At 45.1% G+C, this 12131-nt stretch overlaps 2 protein-coding genes across 3 annotated transcripts in view; one reads left to right on the top strand and one right to left on the bottom strand.

Annotated features, from left to right (window-relative positions):
- JAK1 (Janus kinase 1) overlaps positions 1–5543 on the top strand; it is a 56565-nt gene extending 51022 nt beyond the window's left edge. For both annotated transcript variants that reach the window (XM_080348396.1, XM_080348397.1), the window contains exons 19-25: positions 373–467; positions 578–770; positions 1398–1522; positions 2002–2174; positions 2563–2680; positions 2784–2894; positions 3302–5543. In XM_080348396.1, coding sequence (XP_080204522.1) covers positions 373–467; positions 578–770; positions 1398–1522; positions 2002–2174; positions 2563–2680; positions 2784–2894; positions 3302–3403 — 917 coding nt within the window. In that variant the 3' untranslated portion in view covers positions 3404–5543. The remainder of the gene's footprint in view (positions 1–372; positions 468–577; positions 771–1397; positions 1523–2001; positions 2175–2562; positions 2681–2783; positions 2895–3301) is intronic.
- A 1586-nt stretch (positions 5544–7129) lies between these two features.
- Positions 7130–12131, bottom strand: part of RAVER2 (ribonucleoprotein, PTB binding 2) — a gene marked incomplete at both ends in the record, with an annotated part of 41559 nt that continues 36557 nt past the window's right edge. The window contains 3 exons of the mRNA XM_080348998.1: positions 7130–7276; positions 10100–10228; positions 10885–10974. Of these exons, the coding sequence (XP_080205124.1) occupies positions 7130–7276; positions 10100–10228; positions 10885–10974 (366 nt within the window). The remainder of the gene's footprint in view (positions 7277–10099; positions 10229–10884; positions 10975–12131) is intronic.

Below are 12131 nucleotides of genomic sequence, written 5' to 3'. Positions count from 1 at the left end.
CACTACAGATCAACTACAGATCAGTCAAGGGCAAAAACTGACATCCCAAACCTAGAAATAAATCATCATAGAAAATGTGTAACTACTACAGGGTTGGAAGTATGGTGAGAGAAAACAGAATCAGAATCTGGAAGAAAGACCCAAGGAGCAACCCATAGAGTGAGGGAGGAAGATCAGCAGGTGACAGACCAGCCTGTACTAATGGGAGCAATTAATTCCCTGTCAGGAAGTAGGGAGGACTGAAATAAGCAAAGTTGTGACTGTAGGGATAGGAATGCACTGACAGCGGCAGACTGAGGATGCTCTCAAGTGTCAAGACCAAGGTGTCTGTGCAGGAATCTGTCTGACCTGGGGCTTTTTTCCCCCTCCCAGATCCTGATATCGTCTCAGAGAAGAAGCCCGTTACAGAGGTCGATCCCACGCTCTTCGAAAAACGGTTCTTGAAAAGAATCCGTGACTTGGGAGAGGTAAGAGCCATGTCACATACAGAACACCAGATAAATGTGTGTGTGTACACAGCTGGAAGATGTGAATGATAAAAGCCTAAAATGGTGCATTTATGGTCTTTTCCAATCAGGGCCACTTTGGGAAGGTTGAACTTTGCAGATACGACCCAGAAGGCGATAACACAGGAGAGCAAGTAGCAGTTAAATCTCTGAAGCCCGAGAGTGGAGGAAATCACATCGCTGATCTCAAGAAGGAAATCGAAATCTTGAGGAATCTCTATCATGAGAACATTGTCAAATACAAGGGAATTTGCATGGAAGATGGTAAATCTTCATGTAGAATATTAGAAGTATACACTAAAAGGGTTTTAATGCAAAAATTGAATATTTTAAAAAGCAAAACAGCATTAGTTCATTCTTATAGGTTTAGGTCTCCTTCTTAATGGAAAATTTTCTCTCTACAGTCCCTCCTCCTGCCCATTTTTGTGCTTGGCTCACTTGGATGTCAGCAACGTGGTTGCTGCTCTCACCAAATCCATTAAAAAACGAGCACGTGGGCAGGCTGGTGGTGTCGGTGTTCCAGGAGCGAGCCGGGTCTTAACCCCCTAAACCCAGAGCTTGTTGTTAGAAGCCAATGTTATTATTCATAGAAAAAAGCCTTATTGCCTTGTATTGTTGGCATTTGCAATAGAGATTGTTTTAAATCAATATTTTAAAAAAACTTTAAGAATTTAATGTTCAGTAACTGTCCTGCCTGGAATAGATTCTCCTTTGGATTGGTTTAGTGATGGCAACAGGAGTTTGGGCCATAGTCTGCCCACAGTCACGCGATATGGTGATATCGTTACACATTGAATGCTACTGGTGCTGTGGGCTTGTACAAGAATTATTGGTGTTAATGACATGGGAAGGGTTGTGGGTCTGCAAATTAAACCTGTGCTTTGTTTTTAGGAGGAAGCGGGATTAAACTCATCATGGAATTTCTCCCTTCTGGGAGCCTCAAGGAATATCTCCCCCGCAACAAGAACAAAATCAACCTCAAACAGCTTCTCAGATACGCGGTTCAGATCTGCAAGGTGAGCGTCAGAAAGGGTTTGTTGGCCAGAGGGAAGGAGCAACGTGCAAATCTGAAGTGAGGAAGAGATGCAAGCACAGGGAGGTCAGGCCGTGTGAAGTGATCTGCTTTCGGCAAGAGACGCTGCTTTTGTGCTCATGGTGGATGGGGCAGTTTTAAGAAGTGTAGAGTCAGTTTTATCAATCATGACACAAAATAATCACTATAGAGAGAGAAGGGTCTGAGGATGGTGACTGCTCAGCCACAAGTTAAAAAGCACAAAGCAGAAACAACAGTCTCGACAAACAAGGAATCCAAGGCTGAGTTTAAGGGTGAGGGGGTGTCAGAAAAGGACCCTGGAAAGTGCCATCAGACAAGAGGATCTGTCACGGGAAACCTGGAGAATCACCCCTTGAACAAGGGAGCATTTGAAGGGGATGCTGGGGAAAAAACAGCGACTGAAATGTTGAATGTGGCATGAAAGGCTTTCTTCTCATTTAGGGCATGGACTATTTGGGCTCCTGTCAGTACGTGCACCGGGACCTGGCAGCAAGAAATGTCCTCGTCGAGAGCGAGAACAGAGTGAAGATTGGAGACTTTGGTCTCACCAAAGCCATCGAGACGGATAAGGAGTACTACACGGTCAAGGACGACCTCGACAGCCCTGTTTTTTGGTATTAACATTTTTTTTAACCAGACTATGCAGCAGAATACTTTGTTTGCTTCTGTAGCCATAGGCTTTTAGGCATCCTGAAGATTTTTCCTGTTTTGCTAAGAGGCCTAAATAATGATACAACACCAGAACAAGGAAAAGGCACCTGGCAGACTCTCCGTATCCACTCCTGTGCTTTTTATTTCTTCCTGCACTTAATGATCCATTTTCCCACAATCTTGTTTTTGGCCTTCTTTAGTTCCACAGCGACGTGCTGTGTGACACTTGTGCCTTATTTACTATTTCTGAGACACCCCAAGCCCTGTGGGCATGTTAATTTACATACGCTGTAATTGCAGAATGTGCTGCTTCAGTTTGCTGTGAGTTTACCAGGGTCTGTTGTGCCGCAGGTACGCCCCGGAGTGCCTGCTGCAGAGTAAATTCTATATCGCCTCAGACGTCTGGTCGTTTGGCGTGACGCTGTACGAACTGCTCACCTACTGTGATTCCGAGTCCAGTCCCATGGCAGTAAGTGCTTGTGAAAGAGTTGCTCGAGTTGCTTAAATTGGATATTTAAAAATAAATTCAGGATTATTTTTGGAAACAAGAGTGACGGCGGCTCTCTCTGCAGGAGTTCCTGAAGATGATCGGCCCCACGCAGGGACAGATGACGGTGGCGCGGTTGGTGCGCGTCCTGCAGGAAGAAAAGCGTTTGCCGCGTCCGCCCGGCTGCCCAGAGGAGGTAACGGCTGTGCGTTGGTAGCGCTGTGCCCTTGGCGCTGCATTTTAAACACCAAAAGCCCCACATGTCCTCAGTTCAGTAGGCCTGGCTAATCCTGGTAGGAAAACCTTCAGGTTTGCTATTGAAAAAGCTTTTCCTTGTTTTTTTAAGCATTAGACATTGGCATTCCCAAGTTCACAACATCCCTGTTACACAACAACTGCATCACTGTTTGCCCTGTCACCTCCACTTAAACAAAAAAACCCCCACTAGTAACAGGCAGTTGCTAATTCTGATCAAAATCTATGGCACATTTCTGTCAGAGTTCTTCACTTTATAGCAGTGAGAAGCCGCTCCATTCTATTTACTGGAAAAACAAATTAAATGTTTCGGGCATCCCTTAATTTATTTCTTTATTTATTTTTTAGGTGGACCAGCTGATGAGGAAGTGTTGGATATTCATGCATGATGAACGGACAAGCTTTCACAATCTGATTCAAGGATTTGAAACAATTATGAGTAAAATGTAATTAATTTTTTTTTATACTGTCAGTACTTTGTCAGTGTCAAAATGTAAATGCCCAAGACCTCTTGGTTTTTGTTTTTGTTTTTTAACTACCGTAATTTGTACTCTGACTGTGCTAATGTGTTTAAAGGATTCTTTTTCCAACAGTTTTCCTTTTCAGTTTTAGTCAACGGTTGGATCAAATGAATTCAAAGCTATGGCAGAAACAATAGCTTCAACTCCTTTTGCTGCTGTTATTGCAGGGCAGTTTTATCTCATTATGTTCTCACCACAATTTGAAGGACCCCGATAGATTCCAACAGAAGGAGCCATGTCAAAAAAATGCTGCAGTTACTGCAATCTGTAGCACTTAAAACAAGCTGCTATGCGCGCTTATTCCTTGAGTAACTGGTGGACATAAGAGGGCTTGATACAGTAATTTAATAATGTTTGATAGTGTATCAAGGTTTTTAAGATGATGTTTGGCTGACAAATATCCTTCATGTGCACTTAAATTTTAGTAACAAAAAACCAACTCTGGCATAAAAATCCAGAGAAGACAAAATAACCGGCTCATCTTAACCAGTGTGCAGGGCCGAGCTCTGGTGTATATTTAAAAAAAATTTGCTTGACTGTCATGTTCAAAAAATACAAAGCAAAACAAAGCCTGGATCAGCATGTATTCTGGATAAATATACCTGCCTTTCCTCAGCCCCGTGGCCCATTGCTGCCCGCTGGAGCTTCCCCGTGTCCGTGGCTCTGACCCGTGCAAAGGCAGCGTGTGGCAGCTGGGACCGCAGGGAGCTGCAGCGCGGACAAGTGTGCGGACAAAAAGTAATTGCACACTTTGGGGATAGAAAATGAATCAATGTACAGAACCTGGGGGAGCATCCCCTGTGAAAGAAGAACGAGCTAAAGTAGACGGCAGCAGGTTCGTTCATTTCAGCAGTTCTGGAACACCATTCACTTGGCCAATGGTGACGATTCTTTAAGAGCACTGCCCTTTATTTGATTTGCTGTATGGGCTGAAACCCAGTTTGCCAAAGGGACGGCGCTGGGACCACGTACCATTTGTCAGGACCAGAGTTTGCGTTTCAGCTGAAAATGAGTCCAGCCAGGGCCCACAGCTGTGGTTTAACTGGAAACTTTTGCTGACCCATGTCCAGGACACAGGTGTCCTTGTTTGATCTGGATTTCTCTGTGCACAGACCAAATGGACCTTGCAGGAGAGAGCACAGCATAGTTTTAAAAAACATACCTTTGTTCTGTTTGTTTTTCCGTGACGTATTTATAATTTTACCAGCTGGATGTTGCATTATTACGTGATGCCAGCGGTTCCCTCTTCTGCTTGTGCTAACAAACAGGGCTATTTCAGGTTGCTCAGGCACAGTGCAGAGGAGCAGAATGCTGTCATATCTGTGGCAGTTCCGATTAAGAAGATATGTTCATGTGTGACAGCTTGGAGGAGGGTCAGAGAGAAGTATAGAAAAAGCACAAGGCTGCATAAGAGCACCTGAATGGTTTATCCCATTTTAGTCAATATGGAATTGCAGTTATTGAGTGAAACTACTCAGTTTCCACTAGTGTTAGTGAAACTGGTGAAACCGGTACTGTTGATTTGCCATGGCATGTAAAGAAGCCACACAGCAGTTCTGATCCGATTCTGAAAGCCTTTGACTTTCCTGTTGCTCTCACAACCAGTTTCACAGCTAGATCATTAAAAATATTTGCTTTTGTTAATTAAACCCAAATCTAGCATTCAAAAATGCAAGACTTAAATCTGTTTGATTTATATAGTCCTTTAAAAACAGGACTGTATAAATAGTCCTAAAATGCCATTTGGCCCTTGAAGGCGACCACAAGGCTGCTGTGCCCCTGCTGACAATGAGTGTGACACCCCGTCCTTGGATTTGTGTTCCCACCACATCTGGATTGCTGAAAAGGCTTTGAGGAGATGATAGTTCTGCCAATAACAGAAAGATGTCATTAAGTATATATCTATATATATATATAAAATTGTAATTATGAGTTGCAACGAGGTCAGATTTATTTTTACAGTATTACCTGTTTTTTTTCTGTATGTCACTTAGGAGCCTGGTTTAAATCTGTAAGCACTTTGTTACTCTTTATACAAACAAATCTAATAAAGATTTTTTTTTTCTCCACGTGCATATCTTTTAAAAGCATAAATTAAACAGAGAAAGATTTTAAAATGTAACTTCCACGGGAACGGTGATGAGAACGCGTCTTCAAAACAACCTTTCCCTACACTAAACAGTTACTTTATAGATAGTCCAGAGATCTTTTCTTCCCACAGAAATCCACTTTAAATGTATTGTCAGTGTAAAGCATGACAAGTTGAGAAAGCTGCATATACACACAGTCTGAACAAAATTTTACATGAGTTATCAATCCACACGGGTCAAATCCCAGAAGAGCTTCTGTCACCTGCGCTGCCATTTGGCCTGAAGCAGTTAGTGCTGTGCATCCCCACTCGGAGCCACGAGGGACCCTCAGCGTGGTTTTTTAAGCTTTGAAAATTGTATCCTGCTTGAAAGGCAGGATTTAAGACTTTAAAAAAATATATATCAATGTTGCTAAATGGCTTCAGTATTATCTGGCACAATTAAGGAAGAAGGACCTGAATTTGAAACAAGATTCCAAGGCAGCAAAGCCCCAGTGTCCGTCGCAGAGGGCTGGCTCATCATTTACCTGTCACATACACTGATTGCAACAGGAATATGTTCTACATCTTCAGCTACAAAGATTAACAGCAGAAGGGAAAAACAAACCCCAAAACAAACCAAACTCTAATCAGAGTTGCTTAATGACTAAGCTACAAATAGGAAGTCTTATGGGCAGGCCAAGCTCACAGCCCAGTCTAGGCTGTAACTCTGAATTATCCACATCCACAAAAAGTACAACACACACCTGATTTTTCCCACTTTCAGTTATTTTTAACCCCGCTCCATGTCCTGCAGTGGGGCAGCAGCCCTGCCCCACACCCTGTGTTACACGGGTGCAGTCACAAACCACAAATTACTTATTCCAAGGAATAACTACAGCTTCTTGGCCTAAAAGCAGATAAAGGTTACTTACTTCATTGTCCAAGTAGCACCTGTCCAAATTGCATTTCACATCGGAAGGCAGCACACAGTACAGCACCTTACTTTTAACAAACATTTATTGAAAAACATCACAGAGGCTCTGGTAATACATTTGGTATGTCTCCATTCCAGGATTAAGAGGAAATATTAAAAATATAAAGGCTGTAAATGCAGAACTCAATCCTGGAAAAAAAAAAGATTGAAAAAAACCCCCACAGTCTGAGTTAAAAAAATAAGAAAAAAAATTACTGTCAATACTTCATCTTTCAACTTGCTCAGCCCGAGGAGCAGAGAAAGGATCAGCTTTCCCTCCTCAGGATTTTTATTGCTTTCAGCTGGTACGTTAAGTACCAAAACTCACCGAGTTCCTTGGCTCTGTCAGCCCCGGCCCACCGATTCCCTCAGTGGCAGACGACAAAGGAAACACCATCCGTCCTTTCAGAAGACAAATCTGACTACCCCGAAATGGCTAATCTTGTAGCAAACGTACCGTTTCCTTGGCAAATCTGCCTGTTGCTCCTGCTGGGATACCTCTAACCCACACAGAAAGAAGAATTATTTGTCTGAAGTTAAGGCAGCAATAAATAGCAGAGGTACGAAAAGCCCATCTTCACAACCCGAGGGCGGGAGGGATTGTTTAGGTCTCAATAAACGCGCTTTTTTTTCAGCGAGGACTCTGCGTATCGCGCTGCGGAGCCCTGAGTCTGCGGGCCCAGGAACTCCCCGGGGCCGGGATCCGGGGAGGGGATGAGGTACGAAGAGCTGCGCTTCTCGCTTCTCGGCGGAGCCACCTAAGGACAAGAAGAAAACAAGTGACACATGATCCAGCGCCAACGTGTCAATAAATACAGCTTGGGAAGGACCAGGAGCCGGTAACCGACTCCAAAGGCCCGACTCCTTCGGCTTTAAGGTCCAGCTATACACAGCTCATGAGTCAGTGGTTGTGCCCTTTCCCTACAGAAAAAAAAAGGATTGTAAAAGCATTGGTGTCCCACCATCCATGCGTTTTTGTGAGGGCAAAGGGCTGGCAGGGCCGGGTGCCCCCGCTCCACAGTGCACGTTTAAAAAGCAGCGGTGTAATGGCCATGCTGTTACGCTGCAGCCTCGGCAGCTCCAGGCAGCATCATCTGTTCAAATAAGGCACCAGTGTAGCACCTTTGGTGCCTCTTTCTTTTCTCCTGGAGAGCTGAATGGGCTGAAGTGTCCTGGCACAGCAGTCATGGCAAAGCAGATGTTGACAGATGTGGTTTCCAGCTGTGCCAAAGTGGTTTGTGCTGTGAATTACAGGAAAGCATCTGCCTCTTGCAGGCATGAGTTTCCACGTGGTACCGAAGTGAAGGACAGAGCGTTAATGGTTCTTTAATCATAACTTCAACTAAAATGGCTCAATCTAACACACAAAGTCCCGAGGGTCCCAAGGTAGGACCTGACCCTGCCTCACCACCAAGGGCTCCTTGGGGTCTGCAAGACTCTGGTTCGGTTCATCTCCAGCATCCACCAGAGCAGGACATTGCAATATCCACAGCTCTACAGCCCTAGGAGCTGTACACACACAGCAGAGCTCACCGCCCTATCAATTCCTCCTGATCGCTTTTCTCTTCCCCCAACGTGTTATTAATTTCATTAACAAGTATCTTAAACAGTCACCTTGTTCCAAAAGACTGAAGCATCTGCCCTGTAACAACCACCTGAACCTGAGCTCACCACATCCTGCTCAACATTATTATGCATCCTGGGTTAAGTCTGGCTCCTAGATCAGAAGATTTCAGGTTCTGGTTCATGTTAGAGTGAATATTTTAGAAACCTTAACGTTTTACAAACCAAGACACTTAACTCCTTAACCAAAAGAACTAAGTGTCCCCAAGCTTCAGCAGTTTTCAGAAGCAGCCCTCACTAATTCCCATTCACAACTCAAACCATCCCCGCTAAGTCCAATTTCATTTTAGCATGCACTTGTCACTATCATAAATAGGAATTCGTGTGACATTTAGTTTCCCCCGCCTCCCCTGGCGCTTCTAGCACCCGTGGGAATGTCCCACGTGTACTACAAGCTCCACCAGGTCCTGGCTCGTGCGCCAGCACAGCATCTCTGTGCGCATCACACAAACCTCCGACCATGCTCTGAACCCCTGAAATGCAGCTCCCAGACACAGGAGACAAATGGGTTGCAGGGTTAATGCAAGTGCACACATGTGAGCACACGCTCTTAACCGATACAAGAGCCTCTTGGGGACCGGTCTGTGTCCCTCTTCACTGGCATTTATCTTTTCATTCCAGGAATGAACGAGCAAAGTACCTCACTGCGGGCAAACCATCCTCTGCTTGGTCTGTGCCAAGGGACTGACTGCTCTCTTTCTGCCTTTTATGGCATCTGGCATCAAAACAAACTTTCAAGCAAGCTGTTCAACATCACCTCCACATACAAGCTTTCCTCTTTAGGCTGGAGATAAACTGAAAGGTATTCGTTAGCTCAAACCTCAGACTATCTCCTCTTGTTACCATTCCACTTGTGTTCAGTGATATCAAAGCTGTCAGGAACCCAAAAGCTCCACTTTTTGCTGCACAGAGCTAGAGGTTCCACAGCCCATGGCACCACGTTCTGTGTCTTTATACCAAGACACAGCAAAACCAGCTCCTATCTAGGAGTCACAAATTGCTGCAGTTGTGTGTTCCTTCTAAATCTCCTCCAAAAGGGTCTCTCCCATCCCACCTTTTAAGGTCTCTCCCTTCTGTAAAAACAGGAGGAGTGCGATTTACTTACAGCATGAGGGTGTGAATTCCTCAGGGCTTCTAAGGCACTCAGGAAAGACAACCTGTGCTCACACTGTACAAAGCTTTCATCCCCACTGGCTCAGTCTTTGTTAAACCATCCTCCTGTCAGTTCAGCCTCCAGCCTCCTTTAGGCTGGTCCTAACTGCTTCCATAGCATTCCCCCATCTCTCCCACATCTTTATTGATGAAAACTAAGTATCTACTGGGTGAGACAGACAAAGGAAGTTTTGCGCAACGAGTCTGCCTGAAGTAGGCTGCATCTGACATCTGTTATATATTTGGAACTAAAGCCATTTTACAATGGTTTTCCTCCCAGGAGCCAGTTAGCAGGACTACAAAGTGGTGGCTGTAGTTATCTGGACACTGCCGTGACTTGCTAACTCCACTTCAGAGGTTTTATCCCAGTGGCACTCACTGCATAACATCTAAAACCAGTGTGAACTTCCTCCTCCTCCTTTGTTCATGTCCTACTTTATTTGCCTCCTTCAAGGCATTCTGGCACACTCAGCCTCACAGATACCATCTTTCCAAGAAGTCTGCTTGCAAACATCCAGCCTTTCTTTGCCTGGTGGTTTGTGGGCAGCGAGGAGCAAGGGTCTCTAGGGGCTGGAGGGCTCTGGCGCTGGCACACCCTGCCCAGCTGCTTTTATCTGTCACATCCACCAGGAACCATGCGGGATCCTGGCAACTCAGGGTCCTGCAGAGAGCGGGCGCAGTGGAAAAGCTCTGCCTTGGCTTGCCGTGGGTCCAAAGTCCACTCGGTGGCAGCAGAAGACAATTAAGAAGCGCTTCCACCAGCAGAGGCTGCAGCTGCAGCCGGTCTGCTGGGTCTCTCCTCTCACCTTATTTACTGGTTTTTGTGGAGGAAGGTACAAGCTGCCTGGCTGGAATGGTCCCTGGGCTCCACTGTAAAGTGTAGGCATGACCTGCAAACAGGTACTGTAGTCGGGGTAAGATCCACCTGTAGATTCCTAAATGCAGAATGGGATCCGTCATCAACCAGAAGTTGAAAGAAAATAGGTTTAATAATTCATTTTTACTTGCTGTAAGTAATGAGCACCCAGCAGATACAAAAACAGAGCTGAGTCACACTCAGTTGCTACAAGGAGTGTACAACTCATAGCAGCTCAGGCATGCAGCAATTTCTTGGGCAAAATGTAGGATTTGGGGGACAGTTTATATAATTCCTTTAAAAAAAAAAAAAAAGTGTGCTTCTCACTGGCCATCAAAACCTGGGGCTATATAATGGCCTGGGCGAGAAACAATCCTTCAATAGACTCCCTAGGAAATAAGGTTATGGTGTGCTGTCTCTTGACAGGAGGATTTTAATACACTCCTGAACTTTACAGGCAACTTTGGATTGTGGGATTTTAGAGAGAGGGCTATTTATGGCAGATATAATCAAAAGCGTGAGTATGAATCCTGAAGAGTAACCATGCAGGATGTCCTGCCGAGGGTGCCCATGCAGTGCCATTTGTCCCACACTCTCCAGTCCCTCATTTCTGTGGTACGGGCAGCAGCAGCCGCTATCAGCGAACAAAGCACGTGTCCAAGATCCAAAAGCACCCGTACGGCCGGTGGGAGAAACAGCCAACAGAGACAGGAAGGAAATAGAATTATTTCTCACCTCAGAGGCTTCATTTTCAAATTCATCGACTCTTGCCTGGGTAGAGTTATATGCCTGAGCATAATGCTGATACCAGTGCTGAACAGCCTCCTATAAAGGAGGAGAAAATCTCTTCCCATTAGCTGTCTACTGAGATCATTTGAAATGGAAACAATTTGTAAGGCCTCGCAGGACATGAGAATGAATAAAAGGCAAAGCTCTCCAAGAAGCATCGAAACATGTTGAACACCAGTGAAAAAGCTCAAACCAAACACTTAAAACTATGTTAAGTGCTTAAAAGATGCACAAGGCAGCACTTCCTTGGCAGTGGATGCAAGGGCAATGTAATTTCTGCTGCATCAAATACAGGTGAATGGTGACATGTGGCATCTCTGCACCTCAGTGACATCATCTGAGTCCTCCACGTTACTAAAGATAATACTAATAGCACTAACACTACAATACTAGCTATTTTTTTTTTTTTACAGTATTTTAAGGATTTAGGGTTGGGAACTACCTCCAGGAGACGCCAGAATGAATTTAAAGCCAACAATCAGGTTCAAAAAAAAACAACTTCAAGACTATGTTAGCGCTTCGAAGGAACACAGCACAACAGCCCATGTGACAATCTCATTTGCTTCTCTACCCTGTCACCAGATCTGACCTGATGAGATGGGTCTGGCCCCTGGCAAATCTCCCCACTGCAGCGAACGCCGTGTGGTGACCCTGACCCCTCCGAAACCAGCCCCGTGCCCACCCCTGCGCCCGCTCTGTCCTCCGCACCCCACTGACTCTGCCCCAGGAGCTTTGGAGCAACGCAGATTCTGGAGATTCAACAGACCCTGGAGAGGAGGAGGTGATGGGGACAAGGCAGGAGATCTACAGCAGGGCCAGGGTGGGTGTCGCAGCGCAGACCCAAGAGTTTAAACATCACTTGACATCACGATCTAGTTCTCTGATTAGTATAGAATTATATTTCTACACAGACTAGTAATGAAAATATGTAAATATTATCTCACACAATGTCCCATTGCCTGTGAAACCCAGTACAACAAACCCCTTTCCACGGCAGGGCAGCCCTCCCTGAACAGCCACGCTCTGACCACCAAACGGGAGAAATCCCGTGCTGTGAAACCAGCCAGCAGAGACTGCACAAATCCCCAAAGCTACACAGCAACTTCTAGTAGAGCACGCTCTCCTCTGGATCCAGCCAAAGCTCAAGAAAACCTGAACATTTCTTGGAAAGAGAAAAACTTCATCGTTTTGAT

Source organism: Nesoenas mayeri, assembly GCF_963082525.1.
Source record: "Nesoenas mayeri genome assembly, chromosome: 8".
Taxonomy (NCBI): Eukaryota; Metazoa; Chordata; class Aves; order Columbiformes; family Columbidae; genus Nesoenas; species Nesoenas mayeri.
The sequence above is the reverse complement of the archived record's forward strand: the minus strand, read 5'-3'. Positions and strand labels throughout refer to the sequence as shown.